Source organism: Leptopilina boulardi, unplaced genomic scaffold (assembly GCF_019393585.1).
Source record: "Leptopilina boulardi isolate dan_hultmark-lab unplaced genomic scaffold, ZJU_Lbou_2.1 LbouV2_214, whole genome shotgun sequence".
NCBI lineage: Eukaryota > Metazoa > Arthropoda > Insecta > Hymenoptera > Figitidae > Leptopilina > Leptopilina boulardi.
Genome location: NW_026137768.1, coordinates 5,025,664 through 5,049,838, shown reverse-complemented (window position 1 = coordinate 5,049,838; position 24,175 = coordinate 5,025,664). Strand labels below are relative to the sequence as shown.

The 24,175-nt window shown below is 27.6% G+C and overlaps 3 protein-coding genes across 5 annotated transcripts in view; all 3 read right to left on the bottom strand.

Annotated features, from left to right (window-relative positions):
- The window catches only part of LOC127279266 (klarsicht protein), a 127,100-nt gene that overhangs the window by 13,978 nt on the left and 88,947 nt on the right, over positions 1-24,175 (bottom strand). For all 3 annotated transcript variants that reach the window (XM_051301517.1, XM_051301516.1, XM_051301515.1), the window contains exons 9-17: positions 23,419-23,741; positions 22,791-23,337; positions 22,267-22,703; positions 21,407-21,965; positions 21,143-21,313; positions 20,650-20,778; positions 18,351-18,456; positions 11,121-11,302; positions 1,105-1,268 (exon numbers count right to left, since the gene is read on the bottom strand). In XM_051301517.1, coding sequence (XP_051157474.1) covers positions 1,105-1,268; positions 11,121-11,302; positions 18,351-18,456; positions 20,650-20,778; positions 21,143-21,313; positions 21,407-21,965; positions 22,267-22,703; positions 22,791-23,337; positions 23,419-23,741 — 2,618 coding nt within the window. The remainder of the gene's footprint in view (positions 1-1,104; positions 1,269-11,120; positions 11,303-18,350; positions 18,457-20,649; positions 20,779-21,142; positions 21,314-21,406; positions 21,966-22,266; positions 22,704-22,790; positions 23,338-23,418; positions 23,742-24,175) is intronic.
- On the bottom strand, positions 4,178-6,317 carry LOC127279275 (uncharacterized). Its single transcript, XM_051301535.1, has 4 exons — positions 6,148-6,317; positions 5,417-5,699; positions 5,140-5,299; positions 4,178-5,066 (listed from the first exon to the last, which is right to left on the bottom strand). Exons 1-4 carry the CDS (start codon positions 6,172-6,174, stop codon positions 4,475-4,477), a joined length of 1,062 nt encoding a protein of 353 aa, XP_051157492.1. The 5' UTR covers positions 6,175-6,317; the 3' UTR covers positions 4,178-4,474.
- LOC127279276 (uncharacterized) lies at positions 6,580-8,700 on the bottom strand. The gene is made up of 4 exons (XM_051301536.1): positions 8,501-8,700; positions 7,744-8,029; positions 7,541-7,682; positions 6,580-7,434 (listed from the first exon to the last, which is right to left on the bottom strand). The coding sequence occupies exons 1-4, from the start codon at positions 8,525-8,527 to the stop codon at positions 6,906-6,908; spliced, it is 984 nt and encodes a 327-aa protein (XP_051157493.1). The 5' UTR covers positions 8,528-8,700; the 3' UTR covers positions 6,580-6,905.

Below are 24,175 nucleotides of genomic sequence, written 5' to 3'. Positions count from 1 at the left end.
AAATAATTAAAAATTATTTTTTTTAAAAATTGTGTAAAAGTTTTTAAATTCGGATTAAATATTTTTGTTTGGGTCAAAAAAAAAAAAAAGTCCACAAATCAAACATTTTTTGTTGTCAAATATTTTTTCTACAAAAAGCAATTAATAATTCGATAATACAAATTTAAATTCAAATTTCATATTTATCTACACGTCAAAAAAAGTACATTATTTTTCAAAATCCATTTTTCTTTCGGAAAAAAAAATGATAGATGCAAAATAAACGAAAAAAACATGATAAGAAAAATTTTATTCCATGAATTTAATTTTTCAACGTGTGAACTATTTTTCATTGGTGACTATTTTTTTGTTTTTTTTTTTGTTGAGAAATCGAGGGGTTGAAAATAATAAGCGCGGGGATTCATTGACTGACCGTCGCTTGGTTGGTATGTGACGTAGAACAAATATTGTGAAAGGTAATGAAGCCTCTAGAGCAAACATGCGGGAAAACTGAAAGACATCATAGGCAATGAGAAAGGGGATCAACGATGAGATACCAGATAGCAGTCTTGACCCGTGTCACGGGATTACCAGCTTTATAGAAGAAGAGTATAAGAGGGGGTTCAGGTTTAATCGTAAAGGTCCTCAAACTGTTATCTTGCGGAAATGACACAATCTATTTCTCCCACTTTTTTTCTTCTTTTTTTTTTTTTGTCATAATGACCCTTTTTTTAATTGTTTTCTTTTCCATCCACTTCGGGAAAACCTATTCTTATTCAATATACAAAAATCGGAAAAATTTTAATCAAAAAAAAAAAAAATCGATTTTTTTTCTATTTTTTTAAATTCATTCAAAATATTCATTGCGAGATGAAAAAATATCAAGTTTGAAATCGAAATTTTATCCAGTAGAATTTAGAAGCGAATTATCAATAATTTTTATTTAGTCGAATTTTTTGAAATTCAATTCTAATATCGGAAAATTTTTGATTTAACTAAACGAATTTTCTATATTTTATTATTTTTATAATTAATATAATTTCCATAAAGAATTTAGTTGGAATTTTCAATTAGATGAAATTTTTTTAAGAAATGTAAAAAAAAAATTACTTGAAGTAAACTCACTTTTGAACGGTTTCATCCCAAATGCGATAGAGATCAGCAACGCCATCCTTGAGTGCGGCAAAAGCTGGCGCAGCCGATGGACCAAGATCAGTAAGAAGTCGGTGCGTCGAAACATTCAACGCCAACATAGCAATCTTACGTTCCTTCAGCGTGGCAAGTTCGCTCTGTAACATTAAATATACATTTTTATTGCCACCGTCGGTTCCTTAATTCAAATAAATTACCCTCATCTTAGAATCTATGGGGGAAAGGGAGAAGACCAAACCGCTTAAAGCTAACACTGATATACCGTTTTGAAAAAAAAAAAAAACCATCATTGACCTATCGTTACATAAAAAAAGCGAATTCCTCAATTTTTAATCATTTTGCCAATTAAACAAAAATTAAATAATTTTTAAAATAGAAAAAATAAGTTGTTTTATTTTGACTTTTGGATGATGTTTGATCAAATTCGAAGAAGAAGAAGAAGCTCGTCACGTTGTCACGTCGCCGTCGTCCTACTTGAGGGAACCGACGAGGACCGCATAAATAACCCCTAGGTTTACGACGGCGACGTAGAACGTTAGAACGAGAAGCTCGTTCCTCATCCCCTTGCGTTTTTTTTTCCTCCGTCGCGTGACCAGGAGTTGGAGTGCTCGTAAAGCTCGTATCCTTGTGGTCATTTTGCATCATACAACATCCAAAAAGGATCTTTTCCTTCCTTACCAAAAAAAAGAAAAATCTTTTATTCTCCTTGTTTTCAACTCGAATCTAATAGTCTCAAAAAAAAAAGCCACTCTCTTTGATTTTTTTTTTTTCAAAATGCAGCTTTACTCGATTCTCTCTCATTTTTGCGGTGTAAAGAACTTGCAATTAAAATATAGTCGTTGTGTAGTATCATCAGAATTACGAGGCGTAAAAAGCTAATTCCCTACTTTTACGGATGTACGTGCCTCGTGAAGATGAGAGAGAGAGAGAGAGAAACATCAGCCTCATAGGCATGCAAGTCCCGAAGCTGAAGCGACCGTTCTGTATACCGAATTCGAATCAATTGATTGGCTGTTGATTGGAAATTGAATTAGATCGGAATGCGCGTGTCTCTCTCAGAAGGGTACCTCTCTCTGCCTCTGCTCTTTCCCAATGCGTTTGGAATATCAATGCTCATTTTGAACCCCTGCGAGAAGCTTGTTCCATCATTTTCCAAATTTTTTTTCTTTTTTCGAACCTTGACCACATGCTTTTCATTCAAGATTTTCATTCATCTAAAAATACACAAAAATTAGAAGAGAAAAAAAAAATTAATAAAAATTGGAAAAAAAATTCCTTACCTAACTTTGAACTGCCAAGAAACGGAAACGATTTTAATTTTGCAACAATCGATTTGAGATAAAATGATAGTGTTTCAACTTTTCTTTTTTCTCTCTCTTTTCTATATTTAACCCTCTCATCGTATACGAAATAATCTTTTATGCCTGATAAAACTGGCAATGTGGTATGTTTAAATCTGATTGCACATGTTTACGAATGTATAATAGATGCGCTTCACACAATATTGCGAACCCCAGCATCGTTACATTCATTCATTCTGTCGTGTTTTACGCACTCTGTCGTGAATTCCAAATGAATTTGTCCGCATGGCACACACACACAACTGATCAATTAATCATTACAAGGGCAATTCAATTGCTGGCGACACTCGAATTTTATTCATTTACTGAACAATCGAAACGTGATTTTTTTTTTTTATCCAAAAAATTCATTTAACATATTATTATTATAAGAGTCTGAATTTTCGTTTTGTAAAATTCGAAATCGAAATTCTATTGCTTTTTGTAATGAAAATTTTTTTGAAAACAAAATTTATAAATCGTTTTTGTCTTTTTTTGTACTTGTGTTGGAACATGTAAAACAAACAAGGCTCCGCGAGTATGTGGATTAGGATATCGTGCGGTGGGTAATGCAGGTTGCCTCGTGCATAATGCAGCACAACGACGAGTTCAGCCAGCAAATGTTGGACGCTAATACATCTTGATGATAGATAGGGAGCATGTGTTTGGTCTTCGCAATGAGGCCGCGAGAGAGGAGGGTATTGTAGAGAGAGAGAGAGAGAGAGAGGAGGTTCCGAGGGTTCCAAGAGACTCAGGGGGTTGGCATCACAAGCTCTAGCTGCGGGTTCGTTCCAAAGAGTTTAGATTCCAGGCACGTCGCCGTCAGACGAGCGTACGTGCGACACGACTACGCTTTTACACCCTCTCTCTCCTTCTTTCTCTCTCTCGATCTCGCTTCTTTCCGTCGACTGTGAAATTCACATTTCTCTGCTACCATCTTTTCTCGAAACTTTCCCTCTTCTCCTTCGTTGTCTCCTTTGACCAAAGGAGTTTTTCCAAAAGGATCGTTACCATCGCACGGATCCTCATTTCCTCGTCTTAGGAAATAGAAATTCGTTAACTTTCCTTGTTGGAGTCTTTTTCTGAATCCCATTGAAGAATCCTATTAGGAAAATTGTCTAAACCTAAAAAAAACATATTTTAAAAATAAAAATTAGCGTGGGATCTAAAACAAAATTTTTCTAGTCAATTATTTTTGTAAAGTTATATCAATTTATTGTGATTTAACAAACGAAGCCTTAGAAATACATTATTGTAATGAATTAAATTCTACCAGTGATCCAAAATTTTTATAATTGTCTTTAATGTGATAAAAAAAAAAAAAAAATACTCTAATCTTGTGGTAACTCTAAACAAGACGAACGAAGATAAATAACAGATTTAAACTTATATTTCATTAGAACCACTGGACAGTTTTATATCTAATTAGAAAACTCAATGAGTTTTTTTTTCATTCATTTTTCTTTTTTCATAGAGCAAAGTAAAATATAAATTAATATATTATATATTTATTTTTAAATTTATATTATAATATTCACAATATTATAATATAATTTACATAATAATATAGTAATATATCAAAAGCAATACTTATGCTCATCACACCCTAATTTAAAAAAAAAACATACACTTAGAACACTGTTTTCAAATCCATTTACAATAATTGAACAACAAAGATTAAGACCTACTTTTTCTTCTTTTTGTGTAAAAAAAAAAAAAAAAAAAAATAACCCAAAAATAATCGAAGATTTTTGTCAAATTTTGAAATATTTTCTTTTATGCTATTTACCTTACACTAACGATAATCTAAAAACTTAAAGCTGTTTATAATACATATATTTATATAAAATAATATATAAAATTAGATTTTTTTTATTTTGTTAATTTAATGGAAAACAGTTTTTTTTTTGACACTTACGTAAATTTTGATTTTTGAAAGAAAGAAAAAAAATAAACAATATCAATGAAGAAGTCGAAAATAAAAGAAAGAGTCCAAAAATGATTCACATGTAATTAGTCGCAGGATTTGAATGATTCGACCTTCGAATTTGACGTTTTAATGTTGCAAGATGATCGAGTGTTTCCTCATAAAAAACTTCTTGCTTTTCCTTTGGTAATGTTCTGAGCATAACTTCTAAATAAGAGCAAAATTTACCGACTGTATCGTGATCATTTGCACTATTTATTTGTTCATTATTTCTAATGCAAACTTGTTTTAATGTTGTTGTTTCCATATCGGTTTGTTGTGGTCGTTTACGTGAATTTGAATTATTCATAATTGCATGACTATTCATTGTTTTTGTCTTTGATAAATCACGATAATCATTTCTCGAAACAACAACTCGTAATTCATTCATTTTGGCGGTGGAACTTGGTGTTGTTATTTTTGTAATTGTCTGTGAATTCGTTGGTTTTGGTTCTCTTTTTGATCTTGTTATTGGTTTTGTTACAATTTGCTTTTTCCTCCTGCTACCTGGTTTAGGACCAGGTTTTCCTTTTGTACGTGTTGACTGTACCAATTTCTTTCCATTTACAGTCACTATTTTTGATGAAACGACTTTTGACGCTGAATTACTTCTAACTGTTGGCTTGGGTCTAAAAAAAAAGACTAAATTAATCACAAATTTACAAAAAAAAAAGAAGATTAGAAATAGAAAAAATTACTTACAACTCATTTGCTTCGAGGAATGACATATGACTTAAATACTCCCATCTTTGTGGAATTGGTCGACCTGCTTGTTCAGCTCTGTGTACAATCGCCCTCTCATTTCGATATTTATCACGAAGATGATTCCAATCTCTTCTAGCAACGCCGGGTTCGGAAATACCTTTAATTTTTTTTTTCAATTTTCATTAATTAGGGAATTAAATTTTTTTTTCCAAAAGTATAATTTAATAAAAATAGAGAACAAATCTTATTATAAACATAAAAATAATTTATTTACCTAATTCTTGTTCAATTTCCAACCATAACCTTTGTCTAGCTGGAACATCGCGTTTTTGATATTTATCCCAAAGTAAAATACGAGATTTCACAGCATTTATAAGTCGCACTACATAATCATCTTTTTCGACTTGTTTAGCTTCTGGTGTTTCTTCATCTATTTCATCAACATTTAATTCGATATCATCTTGGTCCTCATCTAAATTAATATTTTTTGCAGGACACTGTCTGTCGTGCCATTCACTGTCTTTATTTTCAACGACTTGTCCACAGTGAACGCATATCTACAATATTTTCATTAAAAAAAATATTACTATTAAAAATAATCATCTAAAGTAAACAATAATTTTTCTTTCATATTTTTAATTTTTCATGTAATAATTTTTTCACATAATTGTATCATTAAATTAATAAAAATTTACGAATAATTAAGCTTGAAAATGACTATTTAAAAAGAAAATAATTACAAAAAAAGACGTTTTTAAGCGTTATTACAACCCTAACCTAAAAATGTAAATGTTTTAAACAAAAGACAACAATGATAAAAATAATTGAAAAATAAATATCCACATAATAATGAATATGTGTAGAAACAATAAATATATGAATTATACTTGTTGAAGTTAGATAAAAAGTGTAAAATACAAAACATAAATGACGATAAATGCAGGGGAGGAGTCTTAACCTCAATATTTAGACGCAATGAATAATTTTCTTTTACTGTGTACTTACATAAACGAGATTGGTCATATCCGACATTTTAAAAACTGTGTATTCTGTCCTTCACTATACAATCACTTATTTTTTCAATAATATCCTTTTTTTGCAATTAAATTGGCTATAAAAGCCAAATCCTATTAAAGGTAATAAACACCGCCAAACAGAAGATAAACAAGATAAAAAAAAATTACAATCTACAAAGTATCTTGAAAATTCTGAACACGAAGTGTGCCGATAATACACGAAAAATGTCGATTAACGTGGCATGTACAAGGCTGCCAACACAAATTTTCACGCGTCTCTAATATAGATGTCGCTTCAATTGATTTGGCGGCTAATTTTGAAAGAAAAGCGTTTGAAAATGTTTTTTTAAAATAAAAATATAAAATTCAAAACTAAAAGAAATTTAATTAATTCTTCAGGTTATCAACAGAAACAAAAATCTAAACTTTAACAATCTTTATTACAAATGAATACACACTAGACTGTTTACAAGCTTTTCTTTGTTATTTCAAAACAAAATAAAAAAAAAAAAAAAAATTCTCTTAATCTTGATTAAATAAAACAGCACTAAAATATCTTAAAATGCACATTTCTTTGATTGTAAGTGCATTTCTGTAAAGTATTCATTTTTTTTTTCGAAGTATAAAAATATATATTTATAAAAAAAAAAATTTATAAAAAAAAAAAAGAAAAAGAATGTAATTTTTTTGTACTGTGATATTATAATAAAATACTCTTTTTTTTACATCTTATCTAAAGTTTATATTTTAATAATTAGATCTTCTCAATTTACGATTCATATTAGCAAGATTGTCCAATGTCTCTTCGCAAAATAATTCTTGATTTGTTTTTGGCATTTTTCTTAACATTACTTCAAGATATGAACAAAAGCGTTTAATTTCATCGTCCTCATCATCCTCGTCAATATTTTGCACTTGCGTTTGTTGCATTTGTCGAATGCAAACTCTTTTATATGACATTGGATTGTCCATATGCCTTTGCAATAATGAACCATTTCTCATATTTATCTCTTCGACAACATCAACTTCTGAATCTGATGTTTCAATTGATAATTCACGTTTCATTCTTTCGTCAATGGAATTTGTTGCTGTCATAAAAACTGATTGCCTACTATTTTTAACTGGTCCACGTGAAACGGGTACTGGAATTATTTGCGTTGAATGTTCAATAACTTGATGATTCACCGCCGCTTTTTTTTTCTTTGGTTGTTGACGAACACTTGGCTCTGCAATTAGTAAACTCGATGTTTGCGGTGATGTTGTATTTGTAACTGATCTGTGAAATAATTAATTATTTGATGAAAGGCAAAGAATTTTTTTGAGTTGAAAAAAAAAGAAAAATAGTTAATTGAAAAAAATGAAAATTTTCATTTTCAACTTACGAAGGACGAGTCGCAATGAGAAAACTAAGATTAGGATAATATTGCCAATTGGTAGGATGTCCACTTTCAACTCTACGTCTTTCAGCACTAAATTTATGACGAGTAATGGACCATGTTGTCTTTGACGAACCAGGTTCCGCTCCTATTATAAAAAATAGTTATAATATTGAATTAAATAAATAATAAAGGTATAAAAAAAATACCTAATTCTTCATCGACTTCGGTCCATAATTTCAACAGTATCGCAGCATTTCGATCCACTTTTGTAAGTCGATTATCCCACAATGCCTGACGTTTACGAACTGCTAGAATAAGTTGCAAAGTTTTATCTTTGCCAATTTTTTCTTCTTTCTCTTCATTCTCTTCATTTACTTCATTTATTTGTTCGTCATCGCTCGAACTCACAACGTCTGGCTCTTCATATTGTCCAGGACCCTTTTTAACACTACAGTTTCTGGAATGTCGTTTCTCATCCTTTGAATCCGTAACCTTTATAAATGTAATAAATGTCTAAATAGTGTTATTATTCAAGCTATAACTACAGAAATAGCAATTATGTATCGCAAACTTCAGAAAACGTAAACGTAACCTCAAAATTTCAAAACTTTTTTTAAACTAAAAACATTACAGTGTAATTTTTTTCAAAAATCAAATTTCGATTTTATCGAAATAGAAAATAGTGGCAACGAATGTAAACAAAAGAAGATTAAATATCCCAACCAAGGGAGAAGAGATCAATTACCGCAACATAAACATCTTTCGAATCAATAAGACTTGAATTACTAGAAAATAGGACAAAGAGAAATATTCTAAACAAATGCACATATTTGCTTTTAATTTTCTAATATTTTTTCTTGTAAAATTAATTTTATACCGGTATGATGCTGGGAGAAAACAATTAAGCGTTCCAGTTTATATTACAAGCCAAACTATTGAAACAAAAGATTCACAAATACTTACTTGCATCCCTCTCTTTCTTGCAGACATTGTTTTCAAAGTATACACTAAACTTTTTAAATTTAATTAAGATAAAAAACAACTTATTTAATATAAGTTAAGCGTCTTAGATTGATGAAATTTTCCTTTTTTTTCACTAATACATCGTTCTAAACAGACGTTTATTCATAAAACAAACGAACACAAGAGTCACTATCACAAAATGAAACGCAACACCAATCGTCGGCGTTTTTACGAAGCTAGTCATCAGCCTCCAACTGATAAAAGTCTTTCTGCTGATTAAGCAAATTGTAAGTTGTAAAAGAGTTGATTTCAACAAAAATTAATACATATACAGAATTTGCAGCTAAGTTAAAAAATAGTTTCACATTTAACTGTTCGTGAGCCAAGATAATAATTTAAAATTTAAACACCCGACCGAGCATTAATAAGTTAGCAAACTGCACTATCGACAATAGTGGTTACCGGCGTAAGTGGCGCGAATTTCAAAATCAAATCCTCCTTTTGTAAGTATTCTTATTTATTGTACTGTCGTAATTATTTATCCAAATATTAGAGTATCTTTGTCACTTATAGGTAAAAATTATAATAAAAACATTTCCAAACAAATGTTAATAAAAAAGAATTTACATTAGTTAATTGTAAAACATTTCGTCGTAGTTACAATTGAATAAAAAAAAAATTGAATTATATTGAAAAAAATATTTTTCTAAGGCTCTAAAGAAAATCAGATACCTAAATTCCTGTTATCCTTTTTACAGGAATCGAAACGATAAATAAAGTGGCATTGTTACAAACCATATATGTTCTTTCTCGTGTGTCATGGTTGTTAGCTACCATCAGATATAATTCTTTTATCCGCCCTACTTCCTCTTTACTAGTTGCGATTCGTAATAAATTCACAACATAGACTCTCGTCTGAAAACTGAGCTCTGATAGTTACTTTCTGATTATAAAATGAAATTTAGAAAATCACGTTAGAAAATAAACAAAGTAAATTTCAAAAAAAAAAAAAATTTAATCCTCCTTATTTATTTAATTTAATAAACAAAATGATTTATTGTCAAAATTAATAATTTGAATTTAAACATTAATAAATTTATCTGTTTTCATTAAATAATAATTATTCTTATAATTAATAATTATTTATTCTTACAATAAATAATTATTAATTATAAAAATGGTTAATTTCTAAAATTTAATAAAATGAATTAAAAAAAAAAGTTAAGGAAAATTTTCTAATAAAGATAATTTAAAAATATTTTTTCTAATTTTCAAGGAACTAAGTCGGATGCGTCTTATATGGGAATTCGAAAAATGAAACGTAATTTTAATCATTGAGGAGAAGAATAGACAATTTTTAATTGAAAGCCACAGTGTAGTGTCATTAAAACTTTCTCCTTTATCACACATTAGAAGTCACTAACAGTCGTAAATTAAGCAGTTTAAAAATATATCCATCTTCTACATCGCACAATGGACATTGAACTTTCACTGTAGTCATGTTAATCGATTTTTGTCTCAGAAAATACCAATCGAGATTTGCGCTCATAAAATACCAGTTTAAATAAACTGATTAATTATTAAAATGAGTGGCAATTTTTTTCATACACAAATATTAAATTAATTAAAATGACTTTCAAATTTTTTTTCTCCTTTTTTTCAGAAAAACGAATCAAATTGACTTTCTCGTGATAAAATCATATTGGATCATTTTTGAATTTCGAGAGACGTAAACATATCACGATACATCCATGTTTGATATATCTCATGGAATCTTTATGTACTTGAAATGCAATATTGAAAAACCGGTTGAGCAATGTCGTCTAGTAATCCCTATATATATATATATATTCGAACAAATCTCGTCAGAAGTAGAACTCAAAAGTCCCGCAAGTATCACGTTTTTCTTTAAAATGCTCTTTGCGCGAGAAAAACTCCGTTAATCTACGAGAATACAATAAAAATTTTAGACAAAATATAATTCACGAATTTTTATAAAATATTTTATTTCTATTGACTTACCTTATTCTTGAAAAAATTAATATTAATTTGTCATTAACGCGATTTTTTTTTTGGAAAAAGAATCGAAATTAAGGTTTGGTCTTTCTTTTCGAGGGAAATTTGAAAATTCACAAAATAAAATAGAATTTCAATTCTCTACTAAATCCCAAGTTTATAAATCATGAAAATTTAATATTTTACATTCACTTATATGCAAATAAGAAATTTAATTCAACTTCACGTTTTATATTCATAAATCGAATCAACATTTCATATATTTATATACAAGTCATAACTATCAGGCTTTGCATTAAACATATAAAAAAAGATGAATGGCAAACTATCCTACATTAAAATAATAAATAAAAATCTTTTTTTATTCTCGATAAAATATAATAAAAATAAATCGTTTAATTGGAAAAAAAATTTTTAAATCTAACTTTTACGAAATAAAAATGAAATCACACAAATTAAGATTTCAACAAGGGATTTAGATAAATAAAAGAAATAAAAGTAAATCTTTTACAAAATTAAAAAAAATTACACAAATTAAGATTTCAACAAGGGATTTAGAGTGAAAAAAAAATTAATTATTTTTTTTTTTTAGAGAAATACTTACCGTTATTTGATTAATACGTTCGTCGAGGATGTGGGCTTTTTCTAAACCAACTTCGTAGGCCATGATTCTGTCGTGAGCCGCACGGAATTCCAAGTGCATTGCTGCCATATCCCGATGAATTGCATTCGCTTTTTGGACTTCTTCAAGTCTGGATGACAAAGATTCCCATCTCTCTAGCAAACCTGTAAAATAAAAATTGAAAAATAAAAAATGAAACAATTATTCTTTATTATTATATTTGAAGAAGGCAAAACGAACTTTCAAAAATTCATACTTTATAATTAATTTAAGAAAAATATACAGTGAAGAATATATATATTTACAGTTAGGACACTACAATGCTAAATACCAACAGATTCACACATATTAAGAAGCTGCTTTATTCACATCGTTATAACATTATAACTTGTTAAGACATTTAAAAAAAGAAATTCTGCCTTTTAAGGCTTCAAAAGACTTTGAAAGCTCTTTTAAAATCCAAGGTAGCGGTTTCTCTATATATATACGCGGATATAACATGACAATAAACCTATCAACAATATTGTAAATTATCACTGAATAAATTCTTTTTGTGTCCAAGAAACATTGAATGAAATTTATTTAAGAAAATAGATGACTATTTAACGACTATTGGAAATAAATGATTCGATTTAACTGGAAAATCAATGGAAAAATAGTTCAATATTTCTGTATAGAATAAGAATGTATAACTACTTGGCAATTGAATGTGGAATTTTTTTTTCTTTCTTTCTTTTTTTTTTTAATGCAACTTTTTTTTTTTATAAAATTCTCAGAGAGAATTTCTTCACCTGGTTAAATCACGTCCTCGCGAACAAGAATCGAAGAAGACCGTGACCATTATAAGGAAACCTGTGACCCTGACCATTTAAGTGCACAAAGAATGTTTTTGAATTCTTAGACGTGAGCAGCAATATATAGACCAAGCGGTTTTTTATTTATATTAACCCTATTTTTTTTTTAACAATTCTAAGAAAAATTTTTATAAAATAAAAATCAAATGAAAATCATGCTTGCACGCGATATATTAACTAAACGAATTTTACGCTTTACTTATCAATACAAAGCTCCATTTTTATAGCTTCCTTATGACCCTTTTTTGACATTATTATAATCCATAATTTTTTTGCAGAAAAAAAATTAAATTAACAATTAAATTTAATTTTTAATTATTTGTAATTTTTTTTGTCATTTAATTTTTTAATTTAATTAAAATTGTTTTTTTATTTTATTTTTAACTTTAATTAATTACTAAATTGATGATTAAATTTCAACCACATATTGACTTTAATAAATCGAAATCGAAACAATTTATATTTTAAAACTGCGTTTCATCGAGATCATAATAATTGATAAATTGTTTACATCGTAAATTTCTCTTTCAATAATTTCGTCATTAATTTCTTCAATATTAGAATGATTTCTCTAATTAATGATAATAAAAAATTCTTCACAAATAGTTACAAACAATTTATATATTTTAATTAGTTTAGAAAATAAATATATAATTTTTTTAATTAATTTACAATTCTTTTTTGTATATTATTATTTTATAGCAATTAAAATTAACAAAAATAAATTTATTAATAAATAATTTATGAATTAATATTGTTATCATAATTTAAAAAAACGTTTATTTCACGCAGTTTATTATTTTTATTCGAAAGAAATTTTGCAAATAAATCTTTCGAATCACACAAGTAAAAAAAAAAATAATAGATAAAAAAATGGAACAGAGACCTTAAAGTTATGTCAAAAAGAAACAACTTATTTCGAGGGAAAGTTTAATAAATTATTTTAGCAGTAACCACGCATCATTATCTAATGACTAAAAAGAATGTGGTTCGCACTTGATTTAAGAAAGTGGAGAGAAAATGTTGGAAAGTATTAGTTTTTTAAATTAAAATCAATTGAAAAAAAAGTTGAATAATTATAAGGTAAACAAATAAACACCAAGTGGAAAAATGAAAAAAATACTATAAATAACAAACAATTTTAGCTTAGCTAAATATCATTTTTGTAACAAAATTGAAAAATAAATAATATTTTTGAAGTATTAATTAATTATGAATTTTTGATTAATTAGTTAACTAATTAATTGACTAATTAATTAATTAATTATTCACAATGATATTGATTAAATTGTGATATAAAATATTATTTTCTATTATCAAATTAATCATTTCAATAAACTATAAATATTTTTACAGAAGTAAATAATTAATTTTATCATAATTCTATTGGTATTTATCATTTGTTAATTATATCACTCTTTTAAAATTTATTTCAATTTTCTTCGCGCATAAGAATAATTAGAATGTTGATATAATTAGAAGTTCATTTCAATTATCATTTCAATAATTCTATAGAAGAAAATTATTATAATAGGGAGAAATAAAGTTTTAATTACACTTGGCAGTGTAATAGGTCAGTAGTTATAGGGAAAGGGGACACACAGTTTAAATATATACGACAGTCAGTGCGGAATTGCTACTGGCCTGAATTTCGAATGTAAATAGCTTATTTTGATATATATTTATTTTCCAAAAACTTTTCATTGATAAAAAATAAAATACTCTTTAGGTGATTAGAATGATTAAAATGATATGAAATCATGTATAAACGATATAAAATCATAAAATGATAAACAATATTTATGAAATCATATATAAATTAAGAAAAAAAAAAAATTTTGTAATTCAACAAAAATGTTTTTTTTTTAATGTTTAAAAGCGTTTTTGTGTTAAGCTTTGATAATATAATTTTTACGAGGTCATAAAAAGTATCGTAATAAATTATTATCTAAACATTTTTTTTTCATTGTATTTCCAATAGTAGAGTTTATATTAAATCTTTGATCCAAAAATATATTCTTTTAAAAAAAACATCTTTGAATTCAAAAATTGAATTCAAATATTAAAATATTGAAATATTTTTCAAATAAAAAAAAAATTTTTCTATCAAAAAAAATTATTCTTTGTACAATAAGCAAAATAAGACAGGAAAAAAATTCTCCAATTTTGTGTACTTATTGAGACAATAATAATTACTTGAAATTATTTTCCATTTTGATAATGTTACATAGCCGATAGGATCTAAGCATTTATTTTCTAATAAAAAGCAATTTTACCAAACAAGTTCCAACGATCCTTGATTTTCAACTCGTTTTCATTTTTAAGCTTTGACATGAGAGTTCTTTCCTCAATTAATTTTCTCAAACGAAAAAAAAAAGAAAACGTTCAAGTGGATCATTTTGAATCTAAAAACTGGTTTTAGTTTGTGATGAATTTTCTCATATAAAATCTCATTAAAGACTTTTTTCTCTTGTTTTATACTCCTATAAGTTTTTTCATACGATTAAAATTGTTTAAGAGAGAAAAAAAAAATTCTGCAAAGTAAATGAATACCAGAAATTATAAATATATAAATAAATAAAAATAGTAACAAATTTACTAATAAAATAATGAAACAAAAATAAAAGAAATAAATATAAAGAATAGTTTACTGTTTCCTGACAAATTATCTTTTTTGTTTCATTATAATAAAAAAAAGGAAAGGATTTCCTTGAAGTTGAAGAATAAAGTCAATGTTGACTGGTTTTCAGTCAATGGCAATGAACTTAAAAGATTGATATTTTTCACTTCCCTAAAGCCAATGTCATACATATATATAATTGAGTTTTTAAATCGTAACCTACAAAGATCATCAATTGATTTATATAATAATTTCTAATCAAAATATATGATGAGATCATATCTAAAAAAAATTGTCGGAGATTATGAAGAGACACTCCTTAATGTGATTCTGATCTCTTCTTGAAACCTACACGCATAAGGCGGATAACCTGATTCCTCTCTGGATATTTTCTATCATAATAATAATAATAAGATGCCTCTTTAATATGCCAGATGAGACGCAGAAAAAAATTAACTTCAACTTTCAATTTTTTGTATTTCCTATCAAAGATTTTGAATAAAACTCAATTTTTGAGAATCAAATTGGAAAAACAATTATAATTAAAAAAATTTTTTTCTTAATTAATATAATATAAATTTAATTAATAATTATTTTTGATTACCAATCATTTCTAATCACTCTTAATTATTAATAACCGTTAATAATTGATTGCTACAAATTAAAAGTAACTGTTAATTAGACATGCTACAATTCTTATCAGTCATCAATTGATTAAAATGTTGAAAGATTGTAATTATTTTTTCCCAGTTTATTATAATTTATAATAATCGCAAATATTTTTCTTTCCCTCGGAAATTAATTATAAAAAAAAAAATGGCATGTTGCAATTCACATAATCTTGCAAAATTCTAGAATAGGCCCACGCATGCAGTAAATTATAAGTATTTTTTATTTCCTGACCACTTATATGAACAATTGCCAAGCATACATACATGAATTTTCCTTAAAATCCTCAGCAGTGATGTCAGTTTGAACAAACATTTTTTATACGCACAAAAAAAAAACTAACCAAAAAACACCAAATCAATTGTTTCCTAGCACTCAATTTTTTTTACATTTTCACAAAAAAAAATTGTCATACAATTTCAAATTTTGATTTTTCATTTCTGAAATTTTTAAAAAATTTTTATTGCACTTAATTTTTGTTTCAAATTTTTTGTATTTGGCAAAAAATACAATTGTATATAAAGAAAATGTTCACTGTAAGACAAATTGAATACCGCGCGAGAATCGTGTTATGTGGATGACAGTTCCTCGCAGGACGACAAGAATAATACTGACAATGGAAAGGTATTATATTGGAAGAAAACACGCGTGCTTATGTCACTTCTCAAGATACGATTGAACGTCTCAGTAAAACGCGGCAAAGTGATCTTTTATATATATATATATATATACATTCTATATAAACGATCGCCGGTGTGTCTCTTTCTGTCAGGTTTAAAACTGTAATTTGTGGACTGGTGACTGGCGGACCACGAGATAATAAAACTCGTTTTGCACGAGAATGGAAAAGATGCGCGACTACACACACAAACACACACGCAAAGTGGTTGTTGAACCAGAATTGAAGTCAAGCAAAAGTTCCGCGCTAATATACGAACATCAACGTTTACTACCGAATCGGTTCGAAAATACACGAATCAACCACTTCGTGAATTTCCGTTTCATTTCAAATCCAACGGAGGGAAAATTCAAATTCGAATGCCACGGATCAAAAACAAAAAAAAAAATACAAACAGATGGAAAAAAAATGTAAAGAATAAAATGAAGAAAAAGAGAAAAATAAATTTAGAAACTTTAGAGAAATATATTTCAGCATTAAATAGTTCTAAATCAAAATAATTCGAAAAAAGAATTTTTTTGTCAATTATGAATTATTATATTATTCCAAGAAAGTTGTTGAAAGTTTTTTTTTTATATGAGAATATTGATTAATTAGAAGAAACTAATATAAGCTACTAATAAAATTTGTTAACATAAAGTCAATTAAATGTCAAAATTTGAAAACCAGCTTAAACCACTTTTGTTTTCTCTATTAAAAGATTTAAATGAAATTTTATAACATAAACTTGTTTTTACCTCAATGAAATTTATAATTGATTAAATAGTATATAGCTTGTGCTAAATAAATCTGTGCGGAACAGTATTTATAAGACAAGATTTACGAAACGTTTATACCGGTGCAATGATCTGGCACTCGTCCTCCTACACGATTTTGGCTACACATTCACTTTTCTTATATGATATCAATTCAAGTATATATACAGTCACATTTCTTTTTTAAAACGCGATATCTATCTGAGTTTTATTTTTTTAACGGTATATTCCCACCAGCAAAAATTTTTTTTCTCATTTCCTTTTTCTCTCAAAAATATTTTTCTTCTACAAAAAAAAAAAATTTTATTACATATAATTCATTTTTGTAAATCTATTTTTATTAATAATAATTAATTAATATTCTATTGATTTATAACTAATTTTTATTAATAATAAATTAATATTAATTTTTTGATTAATATTCCATTAATTTATTACTAATTTTTATTAATAATAAATATTAATTTTTTAATCATTAATATTGTTGAACAAATAATTATTAATTAAAAGAAAAAACTTTTTTTCGCTCAGTTTCAAAATTGTAGAATAGTTTACAGAAATTAATTAAAATTCTACTCAATTTAGAAAGGAAGTATTTTTTTTTCCTGCGGGAAAAACTCGCCCTTAAAAAAAAAAAAAAATCTTTCCCGATGGAATATTTTTATATTTAATCCAAACGATAAGATAATTTCTGCAATTGAACGTGTATTGCCAACAGACGGCTTTTAAAGAGAAGTAAATCGACAAGATTATGCAGCAGCGAAGTGCGGTCAGTTGGAAAGAAGAGGAAAGTATTGACTTTCATACTTGTTATTGAAGAGAGGCATTTGCCTGTTACTGAATATATCCAAGTTAGTTTCATGAGGTAATCAAAAGACGTATAAAGCATTTGAAACAGATGGTTTTTACCATTACGATGCTGCGGGATGAAGAAAAAAAAAAAAAAAAAAAATTACGCACGTGTGTGGCATACCTTTCATTTACCTGCACTTTGCCAAGGTGAAAATCGCATGATTACTAATATGCATAAGGACATTGAACTTGCTAAACACTCAATCATACAGTTATGAGTTACTAAAACGCTTCACTCGACTATAAATTATCTAAACATGACAAATTGTCTACATATTTTCAATGAACAAATATGGAAAACAGTTATAAAAATATTCTATTGAATTATTGCCAAACATGCGAATTGCATAATAATAATAATTATTTAAATAATTTTCATATTTCATAAAAACATTATTATTTCAATAAATTGAAATTGTAAAAAATAAAATACCCATCAAAATTTTTCAGTTACGAAAAATTCATAATTTATGCTCGCATTAAAAACAATAATAAAAATAAAATGTTCAATTTACATTTACATTAAAAAACTAATTTTTATAAATATTTAAAAAAATATTATTTGCCATTAATTTTTTTTTTTTAGATTAAAAAAAATATTTTGTAAATATATTTTATTTTTAGTTCTTCTAAAATTTTATTTTAAATGAATTTAAAAACTATGCTCATATAATTATTAAAAAAAAGGGGGAAAAAATAATTGCTGGCGAAAACTAAGGAAAATTATTGTAAAAATTTGGAATTTTCTTCGCATTATTTAAAATCTGTTATTTTAGTACTCACCACGAATTTGCTTGCCGTGTTTGTCGTCACGATGGGAAATTCCACTAGATTCCAAAATTGTATGAAGACATTTTATATTCTCTCTGCACATACATACTATCTCTCCCTGCAAATTCAATAAATTTGTTTAGAAAAAAATTAAATCATAAAAAAAATCTTTTTTTTATAAATTTTTTGACATTCATAAAGCATAACAAAACAAAAAAAAAATTAATAAATTTAGCAAATGTATATTCAAAATTATCAAATTTAAAATTTAAAAAAATTTTGAAAAATGGCTATTGGAAACTATAATTTTAAGATAATTTATTTTTTAATTAAATTATATTTTTAATTACTTTAATTAAAATAATTCGCTACCAACCTGTATTTTTTTCGATTAGGAGTTAGTCACGGCTACAATAACTAAATTAGAACTAAACTACTATACGCAAATATTAAAAGCTAATTAGGACTAAATAATTTTTTAAAAAAATACTAAACTACGATTTAAAAAAAAACTATACTGGAATTACTGCAAGTTTCTTAATACTCTAAACCAGAAGTAAATTAATATTTAGCATGAGAATTATTTTTATTTATAATTAAAAAAAAATTAAATTCATAAATCAATTATTGATTTGATTTTTTTTTTTATTTCTAATTTGAATAAAGAAGTTAAGTAACTTATTATATTTACTTTTTCATATAGAAGACGAATGAATAATTACTAATTTAATGCTAGTAAAATCGAAGAAAATGTTAACTTACTGTCACTGATAGAATTAATGGTAGGTTTTTATAAATCGTCGATATAAAATTTAAAAAAACGCACTGCTATTAAATATATTAAAAAAAATATCAACTACATAATAATATGTAGTGGAATAAATTGAAAATTTTCGTTTTAATCTCTATCGACGAAAAATTTAAAACACAAATTCTGACATGACAGAAAGCCATTATGCCAGGATAGTGTCTATAATATTCTTGGATTTGCGAAATTTCTCTGGTACACCTATAAATCGTTTTATTGATTGTCGGTTTTATTGGTTTTCAACACGCGAATAGCTGTTACTTTTCTTTCATCACTCATTGGCCCACGCGATCATTTCCAAATCAGAGTCCTCTTAACTGCTAGTTCCCACAATCCGTCATTTTCTCGTTACAAGGTATCTATTTCTACTAATATCTCGATTAAAAGGGTCAAAAGACTATTGACCTTTAACTAATGTTCTTCCTAATATCACTAAAACTAAACAGTAGTCTTATTTTTTTTTTATTATATATTTCTTTTATTGTATATTTATTATTTTTATTTATTTTTTATTTATTTAAACTAAATTCCTATTAAGAATTTATATATTTAGAGGATGGGGAGTTAGTATAAGGTTTCATTATAATCTAATTCCTATATATTATAGGAAATGTCGACGATTTAAAAAAAAAATACTTTAAATTAAGAAATATATTAAAATAAATTATTTAAATATTATTTATAGAAAAATATTTAATACAATTAAAAATGAATCATATTAAATATTTTTATTAATACTGCTTGAAATTAAAGTTTCCAAAATAGCCACAAATAAACAACAGTGAAAGCAATACTTCAGCAAATTAAACATGCAAACAAAAATTATACACATCTTCACACATCTTTCATACAAAGAAACAGGAAAATTTTTCTTATGTACATACATTTATTAATTTTCTCGTAGATTAAAATTGTTTCTTTGTTGAAATATTTTAAAATTAAAATATGTACGAAGATGATAAACAGAAGAATAATAAATAAAACTTTACATAACGAAAAATTTTAAGAGTTAATATATAAAAGCGAAGGAAATTTGTTAATAAATAATAGCAAATATGTTGAAATTTGAAGTTAATTTAATTTAATTAAAAAAAAAAATTTATTCTTTACTTTTAATTTTTGTAAATTCGAAGAAGAAAAATTAATTATAATTTTATAAACAAATCTTTATCTTTAATACAAATTAAAATAATAATTCTCAAATCTCTGTATTTTAAAAATACGCAGTTGAAAATAATTAAAGCAAAAAATTTGTTTCCTTGCAAAAGAATTAATTTCTTAATATCTAATATCACAATGTTTTTTTTTTCTTTCTTTTTTTGCTTATAAAAATCTAAACATATTTGCCACTGAAGAGCCAATTGTGTTAATAATTTTGCCACAAAAGCGAAGGGGAAGCTTTATAAATTTGTACAATGATGTTTTAACTTTATTCAATAATTGTGATAAAAATTGAAAAAAGTTAATAATTTTATGAATGAATCTCGCGAATTGGATACATACGCATTCATGTCCTACGAGATGTCCCTTTTTCATGACACAATTTTCAGCGTGAATCAGTTGACAATGTGACTTTTTAAACAATTTGCACAAGTCCTCAACGTCACTGTCGCTGTCTTCAGTCACGGCAGTCTGTAAAAAAAAAGAGTTTTCGTATAAAGCAAAGCATAAAGATAGAGAAAAAATAGAGTTTCATGCCAGTTAGTCGAAACTGCGAGAATATTAATTCTGATTTAAAAAAAAAATAAAGCTTGATTAATGAAAGCTATTTCGAGTTTTTGAAAAAAATAGTTAACTAAACTAAAGGGAAAAAATAGGAATATAATTTTTTTAGAATCATTAAAACATAATTAAGTCGATGGGAATTGTATTTTTTTTGTCTATGCTAAGTCACAATTTTTTTTTTTTTTCTTAACAAATCACAGAAATCCATTCTCGTGTGTCAAAGGAAAAATATCGAAATACGATCAAAAAAGAACATCATAAAGGAACGTACTTTGATACGCCTTCTCGGAATTGGCGAGGAATAGTCGCGAATCGCGCTCATACTAGACGCGCAATCTGATTGACTATCAAGAAAGTTTCTATAATCGTCTCCAAAGTCCAAGAGACGACGAGCCGCATCGAGGTCCGGTGTCTCGCTGTAAGGCTCGCTCATATATTTCTCCTAAAACATTTACAAAAAAAGAAAATTTAATTTTCGAAAAAGAATCATTTTTTAAAAATTATAATAGAAACAATAAAATTACTTAATAATTACCTGATAATTATCCCAAGCTTGCTCGGAAAATGAAATATTTCCAAGACTATTTTTCTCGACATCGCTGTCAACATTGAGAGCGTTCGAGTGTTCCTTGCCACGATTGCAATGAGTATCATCTTCCTCCTCCGTGTCGGAAGTCGAAGAATTCGATTGACAGTAAGTTAAACGAAGTGCAGGAACGGGATCGCTGACTGTAATTTTCTCAGTTAAAATCAATTCCTGTTGTCCCAGTGAACCAGAGAATGATCCCGATTTAACAAGAGTCGTTAAACGTCCATGTGAATCACGTGCTATTGTTCTCGTTGTTGTTGCACGGCAGGATGTCAATTTTTTTGAACACTGATGATGATTTGATGAACTTACATCACTGCTACCCGATGTTTGATGTACATTAACACCATCTGATCCAGATTCACTTTTACGACTCACAGTTTTTTTGCGCAATCTACTTTTTCTTCGACGAAGTGAACTTGTCCTTATTGTCCTTGCATCTTGACCGCTTACAGTTTCCTCAAGTAGCGTTGACGTTGATTTATTGAATAGAGCCGACGATCCTCTGCAATTATTATTAAATTTTTTTTTTTTAATTATTCATAGCTTTTTTCAAGTTTAAAATTAAAAATTGTACAATTCTTTTTTGTCCACAATAATAATTATACAAATTTGAGAATTAGTTTTCATTGAAATTTTTGATGAAAAATGTAAAAATGTACCAAAGAAAATTTTTAATTACATTTCTATATTCTTCAATAAATGACAAATTTTGAGAATTATTTTTATAATTAAAAAATTCATAAATCTCTAATTTCAATAATTAAATTAATAAGAGAAGAAAAATTAAAAAAAATTGAACTCACGATGCATCTAAAGAAGAGGATTTGATAGGCGAAGAAGCAACAAGCTGATGGAGGGCAGTTTCCGAGATGGAGAATTGTGAGATTGAGTCATTGCCCTCATTTGCATTTGAATTGTTTCTGATTTGTGTAATGCAAGACACACTCCATGGTCGTGGGCCATTTGTCTTTCTCTTTGAACGAAGCACAACTTTCGGTGTACTTGTGATTGTATCGACTGGCAATAATGTTTGATGACATTCATTAACCGATGTATTGTTGTCAGTGGAATCGAAAATTTCCTGCGACACTGATTGTGACACACAGCCCAAATAGCCATCGAGTCGTCGATAAGTTGCGACACTGCTGTGTAAATCTTCCGATGAAATCGATTGCTTTTCAATGTCCGATTCGCCTGTTGTGTATTCGCCACTTGCATCACAACTATCCAAAGATCGATACTGGAAAAAAATCAAAAAAAAGAAATTAGTCTTCATTCCATAAAAATATTAATTTAAAAAATAAAAATCTTTTTTTGTGAGACTTACTTCAGAATTAGATTTCTCATCATATTTCCCCATTGAATTGAGCTTGAGCCATTCGCGAATTCGAGCGTATTTTGCACGATTACTGTTTATGTCGCCGCCTTTGCGATCCTCAAAGATGAGAGGTGTTAAGGTCCTCGACGGTGTAACTCGCCCCTCTTCACGAACAAGTTTTTCCACTTCCATAACTAATCGATGAATGTTATATTTATCCTGACTCAATTCGTCATCACTTACAATTTCCTTCTTTTCACAATTCCATTTTTCATTTCCACGTTTACTAATTGGAGTTTGTTGTTTCGATAACTGAACATCATTTTTATTATCTTTGTCCTCGACTTCCTCATCAAAATCCAAGGAAATTTTAACATTTGTCTTTCGACACGTCACTTGTTCCGTACGGGAATTTGTGTACGTCCATTCGTCTTCCGATGAAACAACATCAACAACATTTGACGATTCTTCCATTTCCACTGAACCATCGGCTTCTGAATCTGTATCACGATGCTTGAAATAAAATGTCGCGCAATTCTTCGATTTTCTATTTGATCTGTCGAGGGAAAATATTTCATTAATAAAAAAAAAAAATTATATTATAAATAATATAATTATAATTTATAATATTTCTTACGTGTTAAAAGGAGCTGTTTCTTCGAAACCCTTTCGACGCAAAGGTGTTTGAATCGATGAAACTATTTCTTGTTCATTCATTTCAGCGTGGATATTTTTACCAGCATCAATTTCATCACAAGCAATACTGATTAATGTTCGCGCAGTTACGGAAACTGGATCAGGAGTTGGTGCCATTTCGATTTTTGTTTTTATTTCTTGACTTGTGTCAGCGTCCTCGTTATCACCCTCGTCTCCTTGTGAATCAAGTGCAATTCGATTAAATTTATAATTTTTTATCTCATCGACACTTGTTTCCATCACACACAATTCGTCCAAATCATCCTGTAAAACAATATAATCAATAAATTTTCAATACTTGAATTAAATTTCACTTTCTTTATAATGTCAATAAATCGAGTATTATGCAAGGTTTGCTTCTTATTTTCGCGGAGTGTGTTTTAATAGACTGTCGCTGTCGTAGATACAACAGACAGGATCTTATCGACATATGCAAATCAGTGCATGTGCAACGCAGTCGGGGTCCTGGAAAAGGATTTCTCCTTTCAGGCACGGAGAAACCAACGACGAACGTGCAATAAAAATTATAAGGGCTGGAGTGAAAACCTACTTTTACTTTTAAAAGGATTTTATACAAAGTAAGACAAGAATTGAAAGGCACTACATTGTAGTAAAAGGGTTATAATGGTTCCTCTTCGGCTATTAAGATCCAATAAAAGCGAAAGAGAGGAAAATAATGAAAATGAGAAAAGTAACAC

Bases quoted from the DNA above. Each gene is read 5' to 3' on its own strand.
- LOC127279276 (XM_051301536.1), bottom strand. From the start codon at position 8,527: ATGTCTGCAAGAAAGAGAGGGATGCAA. The intron at 8,030-8,500 runs GTAAGTATTTGT...ACATTTATAAAG, and splicing joins CAAGAAAGAGAGGGATGCAA to GTTACGGATTCAAAGGATGA. The intron at 7,435-7,540 runs GTAAGTTGAAAA...ATTATTTCACAG, and splicing joins CTCATTGCGACTCGTCCTTC to ATCAGTTACAAATACAACAT.
- LOC127279275 (XM_051301535.1), bottom strand. From the start codon at position 6,174: ATGTCGGATATGACCAATCTCGTTTAT. The intron at 5,300-5,416 runs GTAAATAAATTA...AAAAAATTAAAG, and splicing joins GGAAATTGAACAAGAATTAG to GTATTTCCGAACCCGGCGTT. The intron at 5,067-5,139 runs GTAAGTAATTTT...CTTTTTTTTTAG, and splicing joins TTCCTCGAAGCAAATGAGTT to ACCCAAGCCAACAGTTAGAA.